This window comes from Dryobates pubescens, chromosome 21 (assembly GCF_014839835.1).
Source record: "Dryobates pubescens isolate bDryPub1 chromosome 21, bDryPub1.pri, whole genome shotgun sequence".
Taxonomy (NCBI): Eukaryota; Metazoa; Chordata; class Aves; order Piciformes; family Picidae; genus Dryobates; species Dryobates pubescens.
Genome location: NC_071632.1, coordinates 1,473,632 through 1,500,111, shown reverse-complemented (window position 1 = coordinate 1,500,111; position 26,480 = coordinate 1,473,632). Strand labels below are relative to the sequence as shown.

The following is a 26,480-nucleotide window of genomic DNA, read 5'->3' as shown; positions in this document are numbered from 1 at the left end:
GTGATGAAGTTTTACTAAGTGACAAGGAGGCGAGGGGCAGCTGGGGGCATGAGGTTTGCCTGTTCCGGGGGCCAGAGAGGCTTCTTTCGTTAACCGCGCGGCTCGCCTACTGGGCTGGCGGCCTCTTGAGACTAGACAGGGGGGAGCCAGATGAAGTGAAGGTAAGCAGTGCGGCTGGACTGTTTGGAGCGATTAGGAAGCTTGCCTGCGTGCAAGCGATGCACCACAGATCGCTCTTTGATTCTCCCCTGGAAGCCCCGATCGACCCCATGCTACTGAAGATCCTTATTAGGGGCATGCCTACAGCCTTAAAGGCACATACCCATGTATTAAAGGGACGGCTTGAACAAACAATTGCGCGAAATCATGACCCACGGAACACCCCAGAGCACGTTATGACTTGGCAGGAGCTTTTAGTGGACCTTTCCCACAACGGCAAGGACCTCGGGTACACGGACCACACGGCCGCAGCTCAGCCAAGCGAGGAGACACGCCAGCCCGGCACGGGCAGCAACGGGGCACCGCCGAACGGCAGAGCCCCTGATGTGCGCCCGGCAACAGCGCTCCCCCGGGCAAGCGCCCCCGGCAGCCCGGAGCAGAATCCACGCAGCTACCGAGGACCAGAGGACAACCACAGAAGGAGCACTTTCCCCGAGGAGTCCAGGCGATCCTCTTCACCGCCTGGAGGCTGGTACCAGAAGGGACTCGCCTTGGGACTGTCCGAGCGTCGCTTGAGGCGGATGTCAAAGCAGCAGATCAAAGACTTGGTGTGCTTCTTGACGGTCAGAAACGGAATCAGGAGAGAGTACGAGTACGGCAGCAGCAGCCCCCCGCCCCGCAGACGTCACTGTCAGCAGCTGCTGGGGTAGTTGTGCCCCAAAATAAAGGCATTCTGCCCAGCTGAACCAGCAGTCACATGCCAGGTGAGCCAGAGGGCAATACACCACCCTCACCGTTGGGAGTTCAGGCTGGCCAGCCTGTATTAGTTAAGCTGCTACCAGCTGGTGTGGTCTCTGTGACACTGGCCCAACCCTGAGGGCTGAGCGCTTGGGAAGCTGTAGATGTAAATGCAAACACACTGCCTCAGTGCTAGGTGGATCCTCCCTGACTGACAGGCCCAGCTTCACACACCGTGGGCAGATTCGTTTCTCTACAGGGCAAACCCCAGCTCCAGTACAGCATCCTCCACCTGGTGAGCAAGCAGTTCCTCTGCAGAGGCACAGACCTACCAACGGGGGGGGGGACAACTGCAGATGGCTGCAGAATGACCCACATAAGGATTGACTGGACTCAAAGCTGACACTGCTCTAGTTGCATGGTTTATAATACTGCTCATAAAATGATTGTGATTTATGTGTTTAATGGCAGTTGTTCTGTTCCATGAGGGGAGAGGAAGACTCCTCAATCACAAGGGTTATTGTTATTGACACAAAACTGCCTGTGGGCAAGGGGTGGATGGGGAGAGGCAAGGGAGGAGGCTCACGGAGGCTTGGTGAGGGATTCTGAGTTAATAAAGTTATTAATATCTTTATGAATCGTTCTGCTTATCAAATGTTAATAACCACATAACCATTGCCCAGGGGGCCAAGAAGGCCAGTGGCATCCTGGCCTGCATCAGGAACAGTGTGGCCAGCAGGAGCAGGGAAGTCCTTGTGCCCTGTGCTCAGCACTGGTGAAGCCACACCTTGAGTCCTGTGTCCAGTTCTGGGCCCCTCAGTTCAGGAAGGACTTTGAGACTCTTGAATGCATCCAGAGAAGGGCAATGAGGCTGGGGAGAGATCTGGAGCACAGCCCTGTGAGGGGAGGGTGAGGGGAGCCCCAAGGTGCCCTCCAGTGTGGGCCTGGTGCCTATGCCAAGCAGCTTTGCTCTTGCTCAGGAGCATGCAGAGTAACTGTCCCCAGGCTGGCAGCAACCATCCCTGGGGCTGAGCTGCAGCAGTGGAGGTTCTGCTTCCTCCTGCAGCTCTGTGCAGACACAGCCCTGGCACTCCCCCATGGCTTTTACTGCCCTGTCACTTCCCTGGGGCTCCATCCAGGCCCACCTTGGCTCCTTTGCCCTAAGCTCATCCTCCCAGGGAAGAGAGAAGCACAGAAGCTTGCAGATGGGTTAGGTGGCAGAAATGCCAACTGCCTGAAAGACACAGCCAAGAACTTGAAGTGTTCCCTGAACAAAGTGCTCTGCAAGCACTGCAGGGAGTCACTGCCTCACAGGGCTCTTCCTCGGCTCCTGACAAGGGCAGTTACAGTGGCTGCTTACCCTGCACAGCTCTAACTAAGCCTTAAGCCTTCAGCTGGAACTCACCTGGCTACCCTGAGGCACTGCAAGTAGCCTTCTCATTATCTCTCAGTCATTAACTGTGTAGAGTAACTAAACTTCAGGATACATCAAAGTGGAAATTATTTCTCTTGCAGTCAGTAATTGACCTCAGGACCTCTTTTCCTCTCATTATCTCTTTGTGATGAAAGTGACTTTAGAGCAGGCACCACCACTGACCAATCTCCTGTCTCCAAGGCAGTGCTCTGGATGGACAGACAGGGCCCTGCCACCTGTGTCCCATGGTGCCAGCTGCTTGCCTCCCAGAAGCTGTTGGCCTTTCACTGGCAATGAAAACTGCAACTTCCCCAGCAAGGGTCTCCCCCCTCGTTTTTGACCAGACCACTTTGTTGTGCTGCATGGTGCTCCCTGCATGCCCTGGTGGAATTCACACAGCAAACTCCTATTAAATAATTCAGGATGCAAAACTCGGTGCAGCCCTGCTGCCAGGGGTGCAGCCCTGCTGCCAGGGGTGCAGCCCTGCAATCACAGCAAGATGCCAGCAATTACCTTTTAATGTGTGCTTGGTTCAGTTCCCTTTGTTTCCTCTAATGTGTTCAGCTCAAACCCTGCCATAAACTATCCCTGGAGGTTTTTAAGGCCAGGCTGGATGTGGCTCTGGGCAACCTGACCTAGTGTGAAGTGTCCCTGCCCATGGCAGGGGCTGTTGGAACTGGATGGTCCCCGAGGTCCCTTCCAACCCTGACAATGCCATGGTTCTGTAAATTACCTTTCAATGTGTGTTTGGTTTGGAATTCTTTGTTTCCTGAGATGTGTCCAGCCCAAACCCTGCCATTGCTAGACCCATGGTTCCATTTCACAGAATCAAACAGGTTGGTAAAAGACCTTTGAGATCACCAAGTCCAACCTATCACCCAGCACCATCTGATCAACTCAACCATGGCACCAAGGGCCTCATCCAGGCTCTTCCTAACCACCTCCAGGGATGGGGACTCCACCACCTCCCTGGGCAGCACATCCCAAGGGCCAATTCCTCTTTCTGGGAAGAACTTTCTCCTCACCTCCAGCCTAAACCTCCCCTGGCACAGCTTGAGACTGTGTCCTCTTGTTCTGCTGCTGGGTGCCTGGGAGAAGAGACCAACCCCCACCTGGCTACAACCTCCCTTCAGGGAGTTGTAGAGAGCAAGAAGGTCTCCCCTGAGCCTCCTCTTCTCCAGGCTAAGCAACCCCAGCTCCCTCAGCCTCTCCTCCCAGGGCTGTGCTCCAGACCCCTCCCCAGCTTTGTTGCCCTTCTCTGGACACCTTCCAGCAGCTCAACATCTTTCCTAACCTGAGGGACCCAGAACTGGACACAGGACTCAAGGTGTGGCCTAACCAGTGCTGAGCACAGGGCAGAATGACCTCCCTGCTCCTGCTGGCCACACTCTTCCTGATGCAGGCCAGGATGCCCTTGGCCTTCTTGGTCCCCTAGGCACACTGCTGGCTCCTGTTCAGCTGCTGTCAACCAGCACCCCCAGGTCCCTCCCTGCCTGGCTGCGATCAGCCACTCTGCCCCCACCCTGTAGCACTGCTTGGGGTTGTTGTGACCAAAGTGTAGAACCAGGCACGTGGATGTGTTCAATCTCCTGCCCTTGGCCTCTGCCCAGCTGTCCAGCCTGGCAAGGTCCCTCAGTAGAACCTCCCTACCCTCTAAAGCTCGATTCCTGCCCCCAGCTTGGTGTCATCTGCAAACTTACTAACAGTGGACTCCATCCCCTCATCCAAATCATCAGTAAAGATATTGAACAGGCTGGGGCCCAGCACTGCTCCCTGGGGCACACCACTGGTGCCTGGCTGCCAGCTGGCTGTGGCACCATTCACCACCACTCTCTGGGCTCAGCCTCCAGCCAGTTCCTAACCCAGCTCAGAGAGCTGCTGCCCAGGCGCTGTGCTGCCAGCTTGGCCAGGAGTTTGCTGTGGGGGATGGTGTCGAAGGCTGAAGAGAGGCAGCAGTCGACTCCAACTGAAACCAAACACCAAACAAGGCATCATGATCCAAGGAAAAGATTTTATTTTGGGGCTAACATGTTGATAATAAATAAAGGGATAGAATCATGTCAGAACAGAGGCTCTCATGCACTTAACACACAATAAGGCTGGCTGACACTGCGTGTTTGGGCAGACTGAGAAGAGGTATTTGGCAATCTGGTTAATCTGAATGGTTCAAAGGCTACAGACAAGGAATCCTTCCTGCTGTTTCTACATGTCTTTCATACCAATTCAAATCAGTGTGCAGACATCCATCTCTCCTCTGATGTTCTCTCCACCTGTAACATGCCTGGCAACTATGCCCCACTGATACACAGCTGTCAAGAGAAGAGTGCTTATGGATTGGAGTTAATAATGCTCCTGACAATCTATCACCTTTCTGTCACCTTGTGCAAGGTCTTCAGGGAAAAGGAGACTGTAGGAGAAACTGCAAAACAAATGCCAGCACATCAAAACCCAGCCAGTGCAAAGGCCACTCTGGGCCACACCTTGTGGGCCTGGGATGTAAGCAGTATCAGTTAAATAATCAAACATGCCCAGGTGGCTCAGAGGAGGCTGAAGATCTTTCCTGGTTTAAGGATCTGATCCTGCAGACTCTGATCCTGCAGGTGATGCTTGAAGGATCTGATCTGCAGATGGTGCTTGAAGGATCTGATCTGCAGATGATGTTTAATGGATCTGATCTGCAGATGATGCTTGAAGGATCTGATCTGCAGATGATGTTTAATGGATCTGATCTGCAGATGATGCTTGAAGGATCTGATCTGCAGATGGTGCTTAATGGATCTGATCTGCAGATGGTGCTTAATGGATCTGATGTGCAGATTCTGACCCTGCAGATGGTGCTTAATGGATCTGATGTGCAGATTCTGACCCTGCAGATGGTGCTTAATGGATCTGATGTGCAGGTTCTGACCCTGCAGATGGTGTTTAATGGATCTGATGTGCAGATTCTGACCCTGCAGATGGTGCTTAATGGATCTGATGTGCAGGTTCTGACCCTGCAGATGGTGTTTAATGGATCTGATGTGCAGGTTCTGACCCTGCAGATGGTGCTTAATGGATCTGATGTGCAGATTCTGACCCTGCAGATGATGTTTAATGGATCTGATGTGCAGGTTCTGACCCTGCAGATGGTGTTTAATGGATCTGATGTGCAGGTTCTGACCCTGCAGATGGTGTTTAATGGATCTGATGTGCAGATTCTGACCCTGCAGATGGTGTTTAATGGATCTGATGTGCAGGTTCTGACCCTGCAGATGGTGTTTAATGGATCTGATGTGCAGGTTCTGACCCTGCAGATGGTGTTTAATGGATCTGATGTGCAGGTTCTGACCCTGCAGATGGTGCTTAATGGATCTGATGTGCAGGTTCTGACCCTGCAGATGGTGTTTAATGGATCTGATGTGCAGATTCTGACCCTGCAGATGGTGTTTAATGGATCTGATGTGCAGATTCTGACCCTGCAGATGGTGCTTAATGGATCTGATGTGCAGATTCTGACCCTGCAGATGGTGTTTAATGGATCTGATGTGCAGGTTCTGACCCTGCAGATGGTGTTTAATGGATCTGATGTGCAGGTTCTGACCCTGCAGATGGTGTTTAATGGATCTGATGTGCAGGTTCTGACCCTGCAGATGGTGTTTAATGGATCTGATGTGCAGATTCTGACCCTGCAGATGGTGTTTAATGGATCTGATGTGCAGATTCTGACCCTGCAGATGGTGCTTAATGGATCTGATGTGCAGATTCTGACCCTGCAGATGGTGTTTAATGGATCTGATGTGCAGGTTCTGCAGTATCAGACACTTTTCAAGCCTTCATGAGATGGCAAGGCGAGGTTAAGACTTTGTCAGTAGGCTTCTTTGTGGCTGTCAGGGGGAGCCACCTTGAGGGGACTGAGAGCGGCCAAAGGAAAAGGAGGAAACTGTTGTAATAGAAATCAATCTGATTAAAAAATTAAATATCCCAATTAACACTGAAAAAGTGTTGGTAATCATTATTTACAAGCCAGCAAGGATAGCAGCGTGCTGCTGCCCCGGGGTCAGTTGAGGGACGGGGAGCGGTCGGTGCTCCAGAGCAGCTCTATGTGAGGCCACTTGGTCTGCAGGCAGCGCTTCACCGGCGTGTCGTCGGTCTGCAGCATGGGCTCCTCGAAGCCCAGCACCACTGCTGTGCCCTCCACGTACATCACCTGCCAAGGAAACCCTCCTGTCAGCCTGCCTGGCCTTAAGAAGCCCTCTGCACAACCCATTCCGGAGGCTTGCCACCCTCCTAGTGCAGCCTTCCTTGCTAAGATCCAATCGAAACCTATTCTCCTTCCATTTAAATCCCTTCTCCCTCGGCCTAGGGGTGGGACCCTCCTGTATAAAGTCATTCTGCAGGCTTCCTGGAGGCTCCCTTCAGGTACTGGGAGGCAGCTCTAAGGTGCCCCTGGAGTCTTCTCCAGGCAGAGTGATCCCAGATTGCTTAGCCTATCCTCATAGCAGAGCTTAAGAGAGGAGCTGAGGCCAACCAATGCACTTGAGCAGCCAAAACACCACCAGGAGCACAAAGCAGTCTTCAGTCACACATATATCATATTGGGGAAACAAGTCAAAATAAGACTTTGGGGGAAGCCTTCTTCAAGTGAAAGCATTTTGCCTGTAAGCACCAATCAGTGTTGCACACTAATTGTGATCAGGGCTAGAAGTTTGCTCTTAGACCTTACCTTTTCATTATAGTTTGACTGCTTCAGTCCATTGTAATGGTAAACAGTGAATGACTCTGAAACCCTGGAGTCCTAGGAGAAGGAAGAGAGTAACCTCAGGGGACAGAAACTGTGCCAGGATACATGAACAGCACCCCCCCCCCCCAAACCCTTCCCCCAGCCACACCAAACCACAAACCCCAGTGCTCCTTTTCTCCCCTCACCAGTGCCTCCCTTCCATTAGGCCTAGGCAGACCATAATTGCACAGGGGAAAATCAGTCAGGCCTCTAAATGCCACCAACAGGCCTCCTTCCTCATGTTACCAGATAGGGAACTCCCTCCAGAGCTGAAAGGAGGGAGGAAAGAGTTGGCCTTGCTGCCAGCTTATAAAGACAGCAGGATTCTGGGACTGAATAGCAGCATTACAGCTCTCCCATCCACCCCTGGGCCTCCCTGCTCCTCCTGGAGGACTCAACTCTTGGTTTTTTTTTCCTTAAAGGCCTCAAACCACCACAGTTGCTCCAGTGGAGCTTCCCTGCAAGGCTGCAGTTGGTGGTGCAGAAGCAGAAGCGATCTGCTGGGCAGCTCTGTGCCAAGCACGCAGCAGTGCCTGTGAAGAGCAGCTGCAGGAAGCTGAGGGCAGTGGATCCCAAGGGACAAGCACAGGAGAGAGAGCTCTGCAGCAAGAGCTGCACTGATTACCTGCTCAGGGAAAAATTCCTGCAGAAAGGGGCCCAGCAAGATGATGCCCAGGCCTTCTGGGTCTAATTTGGTCTTCATGAGGTTTACACTACGACAAAAACCAACAAACATTGACTGGAGCAGCATCAGCAAGGCAGCTCTGTCCTGGCACACTGAACTTCTGCTGGGTTGCCACAGCACTGCCTGCCAAGCCCTGCACTGCTGCCCTGCTCTGACCATGCAAGGTGCCCAACCCTGGCTGGCTGTCAGCAAAACTCACCTCTTCTTTTCAGCTGAGTGATAACTCTGATCCTTTGAAACCTATGCAATGTGAAGCCAAGGTGAGAGCCCCCAAGGCCTTTTGCTGTCCTGTGAGCATTCCTGAGCTCAGCACTGCTCTGTCACTGCCAACCAACCTGCTGCTAAAAGGAGGTTGGCAAAGCCACCAAGAGTTGCTGAGCACTAAAATGAAGGCACACTCATCATTTGCATGGTGTGCTTGCTATCAAAGCAGCCCAACCCAGTGGAGAACAGAAATACCAACAGTCCCATTCTGAAAGCCTTGCTGCATGAACAGAGCTCCAGGTCACTACAGCTTAACCTTGATTTGGATAGGTGGATGGCAACAGAAAGTTGCTGCTAAATGCAACTGAACACTAAGCATTGAGTTGCATCTCCCTAGTACATGGCCAGCGAGGAGGGGCTGAGGGAGCTGGGGGTGTTCAGGCAGGAGGCTGAGGGAGACCTCCTTGCTCTCTACAGCTCCCTGAAGGGAGGTTGCCACATGGCTGAGAGGTGGCTGTCAGTGCAGCACACTCTGCCATGTGCCTCTCAGAGGCTGTGCACAGCTCTGTCATTGCTCTGCAGCTCCCTGAAGGGAGGCTGCAGTGAGGAGGGGACAGCCTCTGCTCCTTGGTGTCAGGGGACAGGAGCAGAGGCAATGGCTCCAAGCTGCCCCAGGGGAGGTTCAGGCTGGCTGCTAGGAAATCTTTCTTGCCTGGAAGGGTTCTGAGGCCTTGGAATGTTGTGCCCAGGGCAGTGCTGGAGTCCCCATCCCTGGAGGTGTTGAAGCAGTGTGTGGAGCTGGTGCTTAGGGCCATGGTTTGGTGCTGAGCCTGCAGTGCTGGGTGGGGGTTGGACTGGCTGAGCCTGCAGGTCTTTTCCAACCAGATGTTTTCTCTCAGTACTCCCTAGTGCCCTCCCCAGTGCCCACAAAGGATTGAGGGTGCTCTGCTGCCTGGCTGGGAATACTTTTCCACGTGGTGAGTCACTTCTCAGAGCTAACACTTCCATAAGTGGAGATTCTTCCCCATTTTTTTCATGCAGGCACTAGGCTGAGTCTCAGCTTCTCCCAGCTGCCTTCTTTACCTTCATGCACCCAGGTCTCCTGCCAGGGGCTGTGGGCAGAAGGTGCCTTTCTAAGGTCTTTTTTGATTACTGTTGCCTGGAAGTATTTTATCCTTTTGGCTACCACTTTTCTGTCTTCATGTTTAAGTACTTTAGTTTCTTGGTCCTACCAAAGCAGTAAATCATTTGCCTTCTCTCTGTAATTCTCAAGGGAGTGGCTCTGTTCAGGCCCTTGGGAAAGGAGTTTTAAAGTTCACAAAACTGAATGGGACATTCTCCATCTAAAGAGTGAATAGAATAGAATAGAATAGAATAGAATAGAATAGAATTAACCAGGTTGGAAGAGACTTTTGAGATCATCAAGTCCAACCTATCACCCAACACCATCTGATCAACTCAACCACGGCACCAAGTGCCTCAGCCAGGCTCTTCCTAACCACCTCCAGGGATGGGGACTCCACCACCTCCCTGGGCAGCACATCCCAATGATGAATGACTCTCTCAGTGAAGAACTTCTTCCTAACATCCAGCCTAAACCTCCCCTGGCACAGCTTGAGACTGTGTCCTCTTGTTCTGCTGCTGGGTGCCTGGGAGAAGAGACCAACCCCCACCTGGCTCCAACCTCCCTTCAGGCAGTTGGAGAGAGCAAGAAGGTCTCCCCTGAGCCTCCTCTTCTGCAGGCTAAGCAACCCCAGCTCCCTCAGCCTCTCCTCACAGGGCTGTGCTCCAGACCCCTCCCCAGCTTTGTTGCCCTTCTCTGGACACCTTCCAGCAGCTCAACATCTTCCCTAAACTGAGGGGCCCAGAAGTGGACACAGGACTTAGGACAGGGTTTAGCTTCCTCTTTGTCTTTTGTTTCTAGCTTTGACTCCTGTTCTCCACACAGAGAGCTCAGGAACCTTAGTTGCCCTTCAGAACATTTGAAAGGAGAGTAACTGGCATCACTCAGTCCTCAGATGGTGGTGGGCAGCAAACTTGCACTCTCCACTGCCACTCCACAGGAACAACCAGCTGAGACCCCTATCACAGTATCCCCAAGGTTGGAAGAGACCTCAAAGATCATCAAGTCCAAGCTGTCACCACAGACCTCATGACTAGACCATGGCACCAAGTGCCACATCCAATCCCCTCTTGAACACCTCCAGGGATGGGGACTCCACCACCTCCCTGGGCAGCACATCCCAATGGTGAACGACTCTCTTGGTGAAGAACTTTCTCCTCACCTCCAGCCTAAACTTCCCCTGGTGCAGCTTGAAACTGTGTCCCCTTGTTATGGTGCTGGGTGCCTGGGAGAAGAGACCAACCCCCACCTGGCTACAACCTCCCTTCAGGCAGCTGTAGAGAGCAATGAGGTCTCCCCTGAGCCTCTTCCCCTCCAGGCTAAGCAACCCCAGCTCCCTCAGCCTCTCCTCACAGGGCTGTGCTCCAGACCCCTCCCCAGCCTTGTTGCCCTTCTCTGGACACCTTCAAGTCTCTCAATGTCCTTCTTAAATTGAGGAGCCCAGAGCTGGACACAGGACTCAAGGTGTGTCCTAAGCAGTGCTGAGCACAGGGCACAATGACCTCCCTGCTCCTGCTGGCCACACTGCATGTGCCTGTGGATGTTTGAATATAAACCAGCCCACACATTTACTCTCTTTTGGAGATGTCTGAGGGGGTTGGCTTCTAGTTAGCACTTTCCAAGCTAGAGATGTTTTTAACCTGAGTTCCTTCCCTTTAATGTAGAGCTGACTTAAATACCTCTAGTGGAGTCCCCCAGGGGTCAGTACTGGGACCAGTTCTATTCAATCTATTCATCAACAACCTGGGGAAGGGCACAGAGAGCACTGTCAGCAAGTCTGCTGAAGACACCAAACAGGGTGGAGTGGCTGCCACAGGGGGGGTTGTGCTGCCATTCAGCCAGACCTGGGCAGGCTGAGAGTTGGGCAGGGAGAACTTGAATGATGGGCAACAAGGGCAAGGGTAAGGTCTGGGGGGGGGTCTCTTCCAACTCCTAACACTCTGTGCTAAGAACATTCTGTACCCAGGGTGTAAGCAGGGGGAAAAATAAACAATCAGCTAAGCCCCCCCCTAAATGATAATCAATATGTGGCTAATGAACATTTTATCATACTTACTATTCAGGATCTGAAACAAGGTCCAGAGCCTTCATTACATCTTCTAGCAGAGTGTCAGGTATGAACCCATTATCTGAAGAAGAAGTGAAGCTTCTCATCAGGCAAAGAAACCAAAATGCTTTCCAGAAGTAGAACTTTTACTCCAAAGCCCAAGCAAGCACAGCAGTTTAACTCTCAAATCTGCAACCAAATGAGAGGCTGCTGGAAGGAGCACAGCTTTCAAACACTCCTCTGCCACTTGGAAAGGAAAGGAGGAGTGCAAGACAAGAAACTGGAGGTTTATCATTCACAGCCTGAGAAGCTGAACACCAGGTGAAGCAGGTGAAGCAGGTGTTCAGCTTCTCAGGCTGTGAATGATAAACCTCTTTGCAGCAGTCTCCATCTCCACTGGCCACCTTGGGATGACAGCTGCATGGTTTCACCCCCTTCAATCAGGCCACTTTGGACTTCAGTGTTGGATCTCTTTTCCACTTGCTGGGCCTTGCCACATCCATTCAGGAGCAGAACTCCACACAGGATGCAGCCACAGTGGTTGATGAAAACACAATGGAAGAGAAGTCAGATGCCATTGAAGCTTTAGGTTAATCACAAAGAACACTGCAAGGTTAAAAACTGACACCCTAAGAACTCTGCTTCACCTTGCACAGTGCTTTACTCAGCTTCCCTTACTGCAGACCTCTGAACACTTCCTCATCTTACTTGTGGCTTCACTACTGCATTGATAATGTCTTGTCTTGAGTGCTAAACATCTCAGGTCTGAACAGAACAATACCCTGGGCTGTGGAACCTGGAATGGACTTGAAGTGCAGTATTTGGGGAAGAGCAACCCCGTGGAGCAGGACAGGTTGGGGACTGAGCTGTTGGAGAGCAGGGAAGGGGAAAGGGACCTGGGGGACCTGGTGGATAGGAGGTTGACCATGAGCCAGCAATGTGCTCTGGTGGCCAAGAAGGCCAAGGGCATCCTGGGGGGCATTAGAAGGGCTGTGGGGAGTAGGGCAGAGAGGTTCTCCTCCCCCTCTACTCTGCCCTGCTGAGGCCACAGCTGGAAGATTGTGTCCAGTTCTGGGCTCCTCAGCTCAAGAAGGACCTCAGGGAACTGCTTGAGAGAGTCCAGCACAGAGGCACAGAGCTGCTGCAGGCAGTGGAAGATCTTCCTCATGAGGAGAACCTGAGGGAGCTGAGGGCTCTGTGGCTTGGAGAGGAGGAGCCTGAGGGTGAGCTCCTTGCTGTTGCTCAAGATGTGCAGGGGGAGTGCCCAGAGGCTGGAGCCAGGCTCTGCTGGGTGCTGCCCAGTGCCAGCACAAGGGGCAGTGGTGGAAGCTGAGGCAGAGGAAGCTCCATGGAAACAGGAGGAAGAATTCTGTCACTGTGAGGGTCACAGAGGCCTGGAGTAGGCTGCCCAGGGTGGGTGTGGAGTTTCCCTCTCTGGAGGTGTTCACAACCTGCCTGGATGTGTTCCTGTGTGAGCTGCCCTGGGTGCTCCTGCTCTGGCAGGGGGTTGGGCTGGGTGATTTCTGGAGGTCCCTTCCAGCCCCTAGCACTCTGTGAGTCTGTGATTTGGAAGCAGGACCTCTGGAAAAGAATGGACCTTTAGAAAGGTTCTATTCCTTGCAGAGCTCCTCCACCCAACCCAGTACTGGTGATTAGTTGGAATTTGTCTGTGAGTGAGTACATTTCAATGCAACACCTCTGCTGTCAGGCAGAAGCAGAGCCCTTACCCTCAGGGTCATAGGTCTGGAAGACCCTCCTGGCTTGTTCCGAAGGCGCTTCAGGAGCAACGAGAGCCATATCCTGAGAGGGAGGAGAGAAGGCAGCTTTCAGAATAGTCTCAACTCAGGCACAGGTCACTGAGGCAATGCTCAGCCATGCCATGCACAGTTGGACCTTGAATTCATGAAAACTTCAAGGCCACAGAAGGAAAATTCAGGTAACGTGGTAGTAGTGATGTCCAAGGATCAAGAAACACCTTAGGGGCTGCTCCACAAGCTTCTACACAAGCTTGATGTAAATCTTTTCACAGGGATGTTGTGGCACTAAAGGTACAAAGAGGAACAGCAGAGACTACAGGGGGACCTAAGAGCAGAAGCATAAAAAAGGAGTGTGTAGAATCACACAACTGTTAAGGTTGGAGAAGACCTCTAAGACCATCAGGTCCCTCTGTGACCACTGGGCCACGTTCCAAAGTGCCACACCTGTGTTTTCTGAGCACCTCCAAGGGGGGTGACTCCACCACCTCCCTGGGCAGCCTGTTCCAATGCCTGACTATGCTTTCAGCAAAGAAACTCTTCCTAATATCCAATATCATCTCCCTCTGGTGCAGCCTGAGGCCATTAGCTCTTGTCCTCTCATTAGTTACTTGGGAAAAGAGACCAACAGCAGCCTTACCACAACCTCCTCCCAGGTAGCTGCAGACAGCAACCTTCCAGTACCTGAGGGAGCCTCTGGGCAGCCTGATCTAGTGGAGGATGCCCCTGTTCACAGCAGAGGGGGTTGGACCAGATGACCTTTGGAGGTCCCTTCCAACCCAGACCCTGCTAGGACTCAGTGACTCCTTTCACCAACAGCAGCCTTGCCCTGTGTTTCCCCTTGCAGCTGTATTTCACAGTCCAGCCCAGCTCCCACCACACCAAGCCCCTTCCTTTCCTTGCCTGTGCACAGGCAGGCACTGAACTTTTGTGTTCAGAGACCACTGAGTCCAACCTTCACCCCAAGAGCACCATGGCCCCAGGTGCCAAGGCCACAGTGCCTCAGTATTGCCACACCAAAGTGTCTGCACTTTACCCAGGCCTGGCAGCCTTTGGCACACCCCTCTGCACCACACAGTTACTTTTAAAGCACATATGGACAAAAGCACTTGGCATGGAAAGATTCCCTAAGCCAGCAGCTGGCACTGGGCTGCCTGGAATGCAAATAAACAGGAGCAGACACACTGAGGTATTTCACAGCCTGAGGTATGGCAGCACAAGCACCAGGGGGGGAAAATGCACTCCAGTGCTGCACTGAGGTGGATCTGGGGGTAGGAACCAATGGAGGTTTTATCCAAATAGCTAATCAGATGTGACACAGCCACAGAGCTATGGAAGGGGAGAGACTGGAAGGGACCTCTGGAGATCATGGAGTCAATGCCCCAGGGCAGGCCACCCAGGAACACACCCAGGAGGGTTTTGAATGTCTCTGGAGATGGAGACTCCACCACCTCTCTGGGCAGCCTGCTCCAGGCCTCCAGCAGCCTGAATCAAAGCAGTTCCTCTTCAGCAGCTCTACTTGCAGGTCAGGATGGGAATGAATGAACTGAAAGTCTAATGGGGAAGGAGGAAGAAACTGAAAAGGAGTAGGGGGAGTAGGAGGAGGGCAGGGACTGCCTTACTCTTCTTTCTTTCTTCATCGCCTCATGGGACATCTTGGCACTCATGGAGCCAAGAAGGCCAGTGGCAGCCTATGGAGCATCAGGAAGAGCTTGGCCAGGAGGTCAAAGGAGGTTCTCCTCCATCTCTACTCTGCCCTGGTGAGGCCTCATCTGGAGTCCTTGGTCCAGTTCTGGGCCTCTTGGGCCAAGAAGGACAGGGAACTGCTGGAGAGGATTAGGGGACTGGAACATCTCCCTTATGAGGAAGGATTGAGTGAATTGGAGCTTTTTCAGCTGGAGAAGAGCAGCCTGAGGGGAGAGCTCATCAATGCTATCAATACCTCAAGGGTGTGTGCCAGGAGGATGGGCTCAGGCTTGTCTCAGTGGTGCCCAGTGACAGGACAAAGGGTAACAGGCACAAACTTCAACACAGGAAGTTGCACTTGGACATGAGGAGGAACATTTTGATTTAAGGGTGCTGGAGCCCTGGGGAGCAGGCTGGCCAGAGATGTGGTGAAGTGTCCTTCCCTGAAGTCATTCAAAGCCCAACCAGAGATGGTCTAGTGCAAGCTATTCTGGCAGCAGGGTTGGAGCTGATCTCCAGAGGTCCCTTCCAATCCCTACCATTCTGTGATTCAACAGCTGCCACAGGCATGAAGCTGCTGTGTGTCAGACAGCAGCTAAAGCCCAAGCTGGTTGCAGCCAGCTGCAAAATCTGCTAAGGCCTCCTGAAACACAGGGGTTCCCCAGACAAGCTCAGCCTCTCCTCTCCCATCTTTATCAGGCAGCTGGGAAGCTTTGCAAACAGCAGTTTGGCTGCTACTGAAACATCAGTTGAGATGTTGGCAGCAAATGCAGAGCTCCCAGCTCCCAGGAGAGGCTGAGAAAGTGAGAATCACAGAATTGCCAGGGCTGGAAGGGACCTCAAGGCTCAGCCAGCCCCAACCCCCTGCCACGGCCAGGGACACCTCACACCACAGCAGGTTGCTCACAGCCACCTCCAGCCTGGCTGCAAACACCTCCAGGCAGGAGGCTGCCACCACCTCCCTGGGCAGCCTGTGCCAGGCTCTCACCACCCTCCTGGGGAACAACTTCTTCCTCACAGCCAATCTCAATCTCCCCACTTCTACTTTTGCTCCATCCCCCCCAGTCCTATCCCTCCCTGACACCCTCAGAAGTCCCTCCCCAGCTTTCTTGGAGCCCCCTGCAGATCCTGGAAGGCCACCAGAAGGTCTCCTGGGAGCCTTCTCCTCTCCAGCCTGCACAACCCCAACTCTCTCAGGCTGTCTCCAGAGCAGAGCAGCTCCAGCCCTCTGCTCCTCCTCCTGGCCCTCCTCTGGACACCTTCCAGCACAAAGGAGACTGAATGTTGAGTGGGAAAGAACAAAAAGTTATCTTCCACTGCCCAAGGCCACATGGGGCTCTGGCTCAGAAAGAACTTCTGGTCCTCAGGAATTTGGGGGGGCAGGGGGGCAAAAACCTGCAGAGAGACAGAAAGTGTGCACCAAATAATCTCCTTGGGGTTTAGCCCAGGAACCTTTTGCTTTAAAATCTTTTCAGCAGGCTGTATTACTGTATTCAAAATGGCTATACTGAAAGTCCTCTGCTTTGTAAGCTCTGTAACACATTGATCAGCTCAGGACATCTTTCTTTTTCAGGAAGAAACTTCCTAAGGGCAAGAATGAATCTGAGGAGTCACTCCAGCACCTGCATCTCCAAGAGACCAACAAGCAGCCACTCGTGCAGGCTCATCCTCCCAGCCCACAGACAGCATGGGCACACCATGGGCACACCCTCAGCTCACACCCATTCTGGAGCTGCCATTGGCTCACAGAGTGAGTAACAGGTTTCCAATAGTAAGTCAATAAGGGTTAGGGGAGGAGGTGTTAGAAAGCAGCCCAGTGGAAAAGGCCTTGGGGGTGCTGGTGGGGGAGAAGCTGGGCAGGAGCAGGCAGTGTGAGACTGCAGCACAGGAGGCCAAGGGCAGCCTGGGCTGCAGCCAAAGCAGTGTGGCCAGAGATGGAGAGAGAGGATCCTGCCCCTCTGCTCTGCTCTGGGGAGACCTCACCTGCAGGGCTGTGTCCAGCTCTGGAGCCCTCAGCACAGGAAGGACCTGGAGCTAATGGAGAGGGTCCAGAGGAGGCCATGAAAATGCTCAGGGGGTTGGAGCAGCTCTGCTACAAGGACAGGCTGAGGGAGCTGGGGGTGTGCAGCCTGGAGAAGAGAAGGCTCCAGGGACACCATAGAGCAGCCTGCCAGGACCTGAAGGGGCTGCAAGAAGGCTGCAGAGAGACTGTTGGCAAAGGCCTGCAGGGACAGGACCAGGGGCAATGGCTTCAAACTAGAGCAGAGCAGATTGAGATTGGATGTGAGGAACAAGTTCTGCACCAGGAGGCTGCTGGAACACTGGCACAGGTTGCCCAGGGAGGTGGTTGAGGCTCCATGGCTGGAGATATTCCAGGTGAGGCTGGACAGGGCTCTGGGCAGTCTGATCTAGCTGGGGATGTCCCTGCTGAGTGCAGGGGGTTGGACTGGATGATCTTTGGAGGTCCCTTCTGGCCCAGTCTGTGATTCTATGGTTCTATGAGTCACTGAAGCTGGGTAAATGATATCCCCAGGATCATTAGCTGGGAAACAATCCCTGCAGTCAGCAGGCTGTAATTAGAAGACAAGAGAGAACAAAAAGGAAGCTGCTTGTAGAGCAAAGAATGGATGCTGGGAGCCTGGTGCTGCTGCAGTGGGTGATTTCTACCTATCACCTCTCCAGGGAGGCTTGGAACGTGGAGAGAAGCTGTTCCTTCTCACATGGCACAGCTCTGCAGCAGGACATTAAGAGCACATTGAACTCCATGCTCTGCAAGACAGTGAGCTACATTTTGGGACTCTTAAAAAAATTCTGTAAGGAAATGACTCTGTTAAATTTCTCCTTTAAAACTCCATTTCTGGAATGACTCCATGATGAGCACAGCATCATAAAGTGACTTTGCTTAAAAGGGACCTTAAGGATCACCTACTTCCAGCCCTTGTGTGACAGGCAGGGACACTTCCTGCTAGCCCACCTCTGATCTTTAACAATCAGCTGAAAGTTTGTTCCTGATCCAACTGGAATGCACACTCAGCAAATGGAGAGTAAGCAAAGCAGAGGCTTTGAAGGCAGGCAGGAAGCTGGAATGTTGTATAAACAGATGACTACCAGAGGTACTTTGCATACCCTCAGTGAGCCTGCAGATGACAGCAGGCTGGGTGGCTGTGTCCAGCTGCTAGAGGCTGGGGAAGCTTCACAGCAGGACCTGGGCAGGTGAGAGCCATGGGCGAAGGCTCATTGGAGGAAGTTCAACAAGGCCAGGGGCCAGGTCCTGCACCTGGCTCACAGCAACCCCATGGGGAGCTCCAGACCTGGGGATGTGTGGCTGGAAAGCTGCAGCTGGGAGAGGGACCTGGGGGTGTTGGGTGGCAGTCACTGAGCATGAGGCAGCAGTGCCCAGGGGGCCAAGAAAGCCAAAGGCATCCTGGCTTGGGGCAGAAGCAGGGTGGGCAGCAGGGCCAGGGAGGGGATCATCCCCCTGTGCTCAGCACTGGGGAGGCCACCCCTGGAGGGCTGTGCTCAGCTCTGGGCCCTCCCTGCAGGAAGGACACTGAGGGGCTGGAGCCTGTGCAGAGCAGGGCAGGCAGGCTGGAGAAGGGCCTGGAGCCCCTGGGCTAGAGGAGGGGCTGAGGGAGCTGGGGGGGTTGAGGCTGGAGAAGAGGAGGCTGAAGTCTCTTTTACTAATCAAGTGAAACATTTAGACAACACCTAGAAGTCACTTGGCTGAATGAAAAATGCTCAAGTTTTCCCATGGCAAACCTCTCACACAAGGAACAAAGAAGCTACCCAGAAGTGTCTGTCAGAAACAGGCCAACTGGCAGCTAAAAGCAGCTCACAAAGAGCAGAGCCAGGTTTCAGTTGTGCTTCATGATCTCACAAAGCTACACCAGAGTAAACACCTCAGAGATCTTAAAGTTTACCTCTCCCCTAGGAAGCTCATTGTGTGAACCAACCCTCATGAGAATCCAGTTTGGGTGCCCATGGCACAAGGACATGGAACTGCTGGAGAGGGTCCAGAGGAGGCCATGAAGATAATCAGAGGGCTGGAGAACCTCCCCTGTGGGGACAGGCTGGGACAGCTGGGGCTGTTCAGCCTGGAGAAGGCTTTGGGGAGACCTTATAGCAGCCTTCCAGTACATGCACAAGGCCTGCAACAAAGCTGGGAAGGGACTTTTTTCAAGGGCTGGGAGTGCCAGGACAAGAGGCAATGGTGTTGAGCTGGAAGAGAGGAGATTGAGACTGGAGATGAGGAAGAGATTCTCTCCAGTGAGGGTGGGGAGACACTGGAACAGGTTTCCCAGGGAAGCTGTGGATGCCTCCACCCTGGAGGTGTTCAAGGCCAGGTTGGATGAAGCCTTGAGCAGCCTGGGCTGGTGGGAGGTGTCCCTGCCCATGGCAGAGGGTTGGAACTGGATGATGTTTAATGTCCCTTCCAACCCAACCCATTCTGTCAATGTGTGAGGTCTGCACCTGCCTGAGGTTCCCAAAACATCACAGGTAACGTACCTTGGCAAAAAAGACTGTGAGGTGTGTTTCACTGCCAAGGATCCAAATGGGGAACTTTGGAGATTTCAGATAGGAGCCAACCTGAAAAGCAACAGCAGAATCAGAAACACAAAGCAAAGCCAGAAGACTCCTCTAGCTGGTGATGGAACAGTGGCAGCTGGGCTGGGGGAGTCCCAGCTGCTCAGCCAGCCAGTCCAAAATGCTCCATAAAATGCTGAAAGGGTGCAGACACCTTCTACTCTTGATCACTGACTCCTGTTTGAGACAGGATAGCCTATGATACTCAACTGAAGAAAGACATGAGTGAGGTGGGGGGGTCACCAACAGCCCTCACTTCAGCCCTGGAGGTGTGCTTCCAACACTGCAGGCCACTGTGTGCCCCTGTGCTTAACTGGATGCTCAGGAAGGCAGAAGCCACTTCACTGATTAGCTGGGATTTGATGAATCAATCCAGAATTGGCATTTACTGCCACCAAGTACTCCTGTGCTTAACTGGAGTTAACCAGATACAACTGGATGCTCAGGAAGGCAGAAGCCACTTGAGCTATCAGCTGGGATTTGATGAATCAGTTCAGAACTGGCATTTACTTCACAGTCAATACAGCAACCTGCTGGGAGCCACCTCACCCCCTCTAACCCTGAGCTAAGGCAAAGGAATTCAATAGAGATTAAAAGAAGGCAAAGAACAGCCCCCCAAAAGCCTTCTGACATGAGGAGCAGCGTTTCAAAAGCAGCATTTCTGCAGCACACAACATTTCCCCAGTCACCTTCACATCAGGACATTCTGGGTCAGAGCAGGAGGGAACACCATGGCCCAGGCTGCACTTGAGCTGCTGCAGATAAAGCTGCTCTAGGTCTGGACCACACCACATCCATAAAGCTTTCCTGAGCAGCACTGTGACCATTCTTACTTCTGGCTACTCATTTCAGATGGAATAAAAGAGAAGAACAGAACTGCAGCAGTCACCCCCCAGGGACCTTGTAACCATCCACACACCTTGCACAAAGCAGTCTCTTAGTCAAACCAAGCTGCTCGGGGCACCCAGGTTCTGCCTTAAATAGCATCAAACATCACCCAGCAAGATCAGCCTCAGGATTCCATCCTGGGGAACTGCTGTCAGGTTGCATCTGAACATGCTTTGCAAGTCCTTATCTCCAGTTGCACTCAGTGAAGCTTTCAGCAGTCCTGCCAAAGCAGCCCACACCACCCTCACGACAGGCTGGGGCATGGTGCAGGAAAGAGTTTCTTTACCTTACAGTATCTCAGAGACTCCATCAGTGTCAGGAAGCCCACTGTTGCCTGTTTGTGTATGCCAAGCAGCTCTGTTCAAAACAAAACACAACACTGAGGCCAGAAAGAGCCAAGCCAGTTTTACTTGCCCTCAAAATTGCCCATGAACCAAGGGGGCTAAAACTCAGGTAGTGAGAGCAACAATGGCAAACCAGCAGAGTAGAACAGAACAAAACGAGGAAGTTTTACTAATCCCTCTGTGCCCAAAATCAGAAGTGCCAAGGGGAAGGTTTGAAGTTTCCTGTGGACAGCCTCTTTGCATAGAATCCTGAAATGGGTTGGATTGGAAGGCTCCTTCAAGATCAGCCAGTTCCAACCCCTGCCATAGGCAGGGACACCTCCCACCAGCCCAGCTTGCTCAAGGCTTCCTCCAGCCTGGCCCTGAACACCTCCAGGGAAGAGGCATCCACCACCCCCCTGGGCAACCTGTGCCACTGTCCCCCCCACACCCACTGTCCAGAATTTCTTCCTCCTCCAGTCTGAGTCTGCCCTCTCCCAGCTCAAAGCCTTTGCCTCTCCTCCTGTCACTACAAAACCTTGTATGAAGTCCCTCCCCAGCGCTCCTGGAGCCCCATCAGGTACTGGAAGGCTGCTCTAAGGTCTCCCTGGAGCCTTCTCTTCTCCAGGCTGAACAGCCCCAACTCTCTCAGCCTGTCCTCACAGGAGAAGTTCTCTGCATGGCCTCCTCTGGAGCCTCTCCAGCAGCTCCAGGTCCTTCTTGTGCTGAGGGCCCCAGGACTGGAGGCAGTGCTGCAGGTGGGCTCTGAGCAGAGCAGAGCAGAGGGGCAGAATCCCCTCCCTGTGCTGCTGCTCTCCCTGCTCTGGCTGCAGCTCAGCACTCAGCTGGCTCTGGGCTGCCAGGGACCACTGCTGGCTCCTGGGGAGTTGTCACCACCTGACACCCCCAAGGCCTTCTCCTCCAGGTTGCTCTCAAGTCACTCCTCACCCAGCCTGGATTTGTGCTTGGGATTGCCCTGACCCAGGTGCACTTGGCCTTGCTGAACTTCATGAGGCTGGCTTGGGTCCAGCTCTGCAGCCTGCCCAGGTCCCTCTGGATGGATCCTTCCCTCCAGTGTGTCAACCACACCTTGCAGCTTGGTGCCATCCACAGACTTGCTGAGGGTGCCATGTCCATCCCACTGACAAAGATGTGAAACAGCACTGGTGCCAGGACCCATCCCTGAGGGATGCCACTGAGAAGTTTCACATTGAGTAGGAGATGAAAAACCTATTCCCTTCCCTCCTTCCCCCCTGCTCCCTCCCTTTGGAAATTGGTTTTTGGTTCTTTATTTATTTCAGAGATCCTTGGCCACATTTCTCTTCATCACCTGACACTGCACAACAAAACATCACCCTGCAAGCAGTGGTTTGTCAGTAGAACAGCAACTATTGTCCTGCCTTCCCCCTGCTGCCTCATGCAGCTCTCAAACACACAGCTGCCAGGAACAGCCACAAGTTCTATCTACTAATCATTCAAAGAGCATTTACAGAGCTTTATTTGAAGCTCTCAGATAATGCTAAAGTAGCTTCAAATTGCAGCTTAGAAGGCTGTTATTATCCCAAGGATTGGAAGGAGCTCTGGGTTACACAGGCACCATCGCAAGGGTACAGATAGCGTCGGTGGGAACAGCTCTGCTCAGGGCACAAACAAGGGCTCACAGGGGGTCAGGGGCTGGAAGGGACCTCTGGAGAGCTTCCAGTCCAACCCCCTGCCAGAGCAGGACCACAGAATCCAGCACAGGGCACACAGGAACACATCCAGACAGGGCTGCAAAGGCTCCAGAGCAGGAGACTCCACAACCTCTCTGGGCAGCCTGCTCCAGGCCTCTGGGACCCTCACAGTCAAGAAGTTCCTCCTCATGCTGAGGTGGAACCTCCTGTGCTGCAGTTTCCATCCACTGCCCCTTGTCCTGTCCCAGGGCACAGTGAGCAGAGGCTGTCCCTGTCCCTTCCTTCCTGACTCCCAGCCCTCAGCTATTGATAGGCATTGATCAGATCCCTCTCAGCCTTCTCCTCTCCAGACTGAACAGCCCCAGGGCTCTCAGCCTCTCCTCCCCAGGCAGTGCTGCAGTCCCTGCAGCATCCTTGCAGCCCTGCCTTGGACTCTCTCCAGCAGATCCCTGTCCCTCCTGAGCTGGGGAGCCCAGAGCTGGATGCAATATTCCAGGTGAGGTCTCAGCAGGGCAGAGCAGAGAGGGAGGAGAACCTCCCTGGCTCTGCTGGCCACACTCCTAATGTCCCCCAGGATCCCATTGGCCTTCTTGGCCCCCAGGGCACATTGCTGTCCCATGCAGAACTTGCTGTCCAAGAGGACAGAGCAGTGCATAACTGATCCTGCAGACACAGATGGGAACACATGCCCCAGGATCAGTTAACAAAATCTCAGAGCACACTGACCTTCCCTTCTGAAAGTTCCCTCTAAAACACTAAACATAACTCTAGTTGTTAAAATTGCTCATCCATGTAGACCAGCACTAAACTGGGACATCCTCACCTATATTCACCAAGGGCAAGGTCCTGCAGCTGGCTCAGGGCAATCCCAGGCACCAATCCAGGCTGGGCAGGGACTGGCTGGAGAGCAGCCCTGCAGAACAGCCCTTGGGGGTGCTGGGGGAGGAGAAGCTCAACAGGAGCCAGCAGTGAGACCTTGCAGCCCAGAGAGCCAAGCAGAGCCTGGGCTGCAGCAAGAGAAGTGTGGCCAGCAGGGCCAGGGAGGGGATTCTGCCCCTCTGCTCCACTCTGCTGAGACCACAGCTGGAGCTCTGGGGCCAGCTCTGGAGCCTCTGTGCCAGGAAGGATCTGGAGCTGCTGGAAGGTGTCCAGAGAAGGGCCAGGAGGAGGAGCAGAGGGCTGGAGCTGCTCTGAGCACAGCCTGAGAGAGTTGGGGTTGTGCAGGCTGGAGAGGAGAAGGCTCCCAGGAGACCTTCTGGTGGCCTTCCAGGATCTGCAGGGGGCTCCAAGAAAGCTGGGGAGGGACTTCTGAGGGTGTCAGGGAGGGATAGGACTGGGGGGGATGGAGCAGAACTAGAAGTGGGGAGATTGAGATTGGCTGTGAGGAAGAAGTTGTTCCCCATGAGGGTGGTGAGAGCCTGGCACAGGTTGCCCAGGGAGGTGGTGGAAGCCTCCTGCCTGGAGGTGTTTGCAGCCAGGCTGGAGGTGGCTGTGAGCAACCTGCTGTGGTGTGTGGTGTCCCTGGCCATGGCAGGGGGTTGGAACCTGCTGAGCCTTGAGGGATCCTGACAGTTCTATGATTCTGTTTGCTACAGCCTCAGGACCATAGGAGCTGAACTGCTCCAGGGCTTACAGAAATCAGCTCAGCACTTCCCTGCAGCTCAGCAGCAGGCACTCTAGCAGCCTGCCTTCCTCAGCTTCCAGCTCACCTCACTGAATTTTGCAGCAGTGCAGAGCAGTGAGCATGGCAATGGTTTGGCTTTTTCCTCTACTGTTAAGCTAAAAACCCCAAACAACTCCAAGAACCCAACCCACCTACCACCAGCAGCTTGCTCACTGCCTTTGTGGCCAGGAGGCACAGCCCCTTCCTGAAGAGCTTCTCAGCTGTTCTTACTAAAAGGCTCTCTTTGCAGTGCAGAATTCCCTGATCCAAAACCTTACTCTCAAGGATTATCTTCCAACTTGCTTGGGACTAAAGCACTCAGGGGTTCACAGGTAACACCCTGCAGGACCTCACTATCTCACTGGCTCCCAGCTCTGTGGCTACAAATTGCCCCTCTGAGGCAATTCATCTTTTCACTGAGCTGTGAGCTGCATGCAGTTGGGCTGCATCAAAAGCAGGGTGGCCAGGAGGTGTATAGAGGGGATCCTGCCCCTCAGCTCTGCTCTGCTGAGACCTCACCTGCAGTGCAGTGTCCAGTTCTGGAGCTCTCAACACTGGAAGGCCATGGACCTGATGGAGCAGGTTCAGAAGAGGGCCACAGAGGGTGGAGCACCTCTGCCATGCAAACAGGTTGAGATAGTTGGGGTTGCTCAGCCTGGAGAAGAGAAGGCTCTGGGGAGACCTCAGAGCAGCCTTCCAATACCTGGAAGGGGACCTAGAGGAAGGCTGGGGAGAGCCTCTGTAGAAGGGGCTCTGGGGATAGGATGAGGAATGGTTTGAAATGAGAGCAGGGCAGACTTAGGTTGGACATCAGGAGGAAGCTCTGCACAATGAGGGTGATGACACTGGAACAGGTTGCCCAGGGATGTGGTGCAGGCTCCATCCTTAGAGGCACTCAAGGTCAAAGATGCTGGGGCCCTGAGCCACCTGATGTAGTTGGAGGTGTCCCTGCTGAGTGCAGAGGGGTTGGCCAAGATGCCCTTTGAGGGTCCCTTCCTAGTCAATGCACTCTGTGAAGAAGCAAAGCTAAGAAAGGGTCCTGCAGCCTGGGGAATGGCTGCTGTTCAGAAGCAGCACATCTGCTCTGTGCAGTGAAGGGAAGCCAACATCAGAAGGAAGAAACAGACCAGAAGAACAGTCCAGAATTCTAGCACCTGGAGGTGTTTCTTAAAAAGCACTAACAAAAACTCCTGTGAAGCTCAGCCTGCTGAACAGAGGCTTCAGGGTTAGGAGCTCAGGCTTGGAACAGAACAGCAAAGGAAGAGATAAACAATGTTTAGTCTTCAGAAAATGATTCAGAAAAAAACATCCCAGGAGGAAATGTTTTGTTCCCCTGGCAGACAGCCAGGAAAGAACTCTGATAACTAGAGAGAGCTGGGAGCCTGGCTACAGCAGCAGCTGCAGAGTGAGAACATCCTCAGCATCAAGCTACACAGAGCATGTCTCTGGAAGTTAGTAGGTTAGCTTTAGCCTGGAGTCACTGCTCTGTCACCTCCTTCAGCATCAGTCAGCAGAGAAGACAGACACAGAATCAGATTACCCTCAGGAGGAGGCCACCAGAATGCTCAGGGGGTTGGAGCAGCTCTGCTCTGAGCACAGGCTGAGGGAGCTGGGGCTGTGCAGCCTGGAGAAGAGAAGGCTTCAGGGAGACCTAAGAACAGCCTGCCAGGACCTGAAGGGGCTGCAAGAAGGCTGCAGAGAGACTGTTTGCAAAGGCCTGCAGGGACAGGACCAGGGGCAATGGCTTCAAACTAGAGCAGAGCAGATTGAGTTTGGATGTGAGGAACAAGTTCTGCACCAGGAGGGTGGTGGAACACTGGCACAGGTTGCCCAGGGAGGTGGTTAAGGCTCCATCCCTGGAGATATTCCAGGTGAGGCTGGACAGGGCTGTGGGCAACCTGATCCAGAGGAGGATGTCCCTGCTGAGTGCAGGGGGGTTGGACTGGGGGAGCTTTGGAGGTCCCTTCCAGCCCAGCCCAGTCTGTGACTCTATGACTTACAAGGAAGCAAAAGATGACTGCCTGCCCTATGTCCAAGTTCATCCCTAGGAATGTCCTCACCCCACAGATGTTAAGGACACCCCTGCAAGAGCCCTGCTAACACCCAGCAGCATCTGAGAACAGGAGTGTGCATGTCTCTGGTCAGAAAGCTGGTTCCTCCTCTTCTGAAAAGCACTTTTGCAAAGTACTCATGTTTCCAGAAGGAAGAAATCTGAAGCCTCTGAAAAGAGAGTCTGGTTTTAAGAAGTGATCACAGAATCATAGAGTTGTTGTGGTTGGAAGGGACCTCAAGGATCAGCCAGTTCCAAACTCCCTGCCATGGGCAGGGACACCTCATACTACAGCAGGTTGTTCACAGCCACATCCAGTCTGACCTTCAGCATCCCAGGGATGAGGCTTCTACCACCTCCCTGGGCAAGCTAACATCCAATCTGAATCTCCCCACTTCTAGTTCTGCTCCATCCCCCTCAGTCCTATCACTCCCTGACACCCTCAAAAGTCCCTCCCCAGCTTTCTTGGAGCCCCCTGCAGATCCTGGAAGGTCACCAGAAGGTCTCCTGGGAGCCTTCTCCTCCCCAGCCTGCACAACCCCAACTCTCTCAGTCTGTCTCCAGAGCAGAGCAGCTCCAGCCCTCTGCTCCTCCTCGTGGCCCTTCTCTGGACACCTTCCAGCCCCTCCAGAGCCTTCCTGGCACAGAGGCTCCAGAGCTGGCCCCAGAGCTCCAGCTGTGGTCTCAGCAGAGTGGAGCAGAGGGGCAGAATCCCCTCCCTGGCCCTGCT

General features: G+C 53.4%; 1 protein-coding gene across 1 annotated transcript in view; it reads right to left on the bottom strand.

The window, feature by feature from the left end:
• Nucleotides 1–6,339: 6,339 nt before the first annotated feature.
• The window catches only part of MINDY3 (MINDY lysine 48 deubiquitinase 3), a 54,741-nt gene continuing 34,600 nt past the window's right edge, over nt 6,340–26,480 (bottom strand). Inside the window, exons 9-15 of the mRNA XM_054171266.1 lie at nt 20,328–20,398; nt 19,076–19,156; nt 12,857–12,929; nt 11,139–11,211; nt 7,696–7,783; nt 7,014–7,085; nt 6,340–6,497 (exon numbers count right to left, since the gene is read on the bottom strand). Of these exons, the coding sequence (XP_054027241.1) occupies nt 6,348–6,497; nt 7,014–7,085; nt 7,696–7,783; nt 11,139–11,211; nt 12,857–12,929; nt 19,076–19,156; nt 20,328–20,398 (608 nt within the window). The 3' untranslated portion in view covers nt 6,340–6,347. The remainder of the gene's footprint in view (nt 6,498–7,013; nt 7,086–7,695; nt 7,784–11,138; nt 11,212–12,856; nt 12,930–19,075; nt 19,157–20,327; nt 20,399–26,480) is intronic.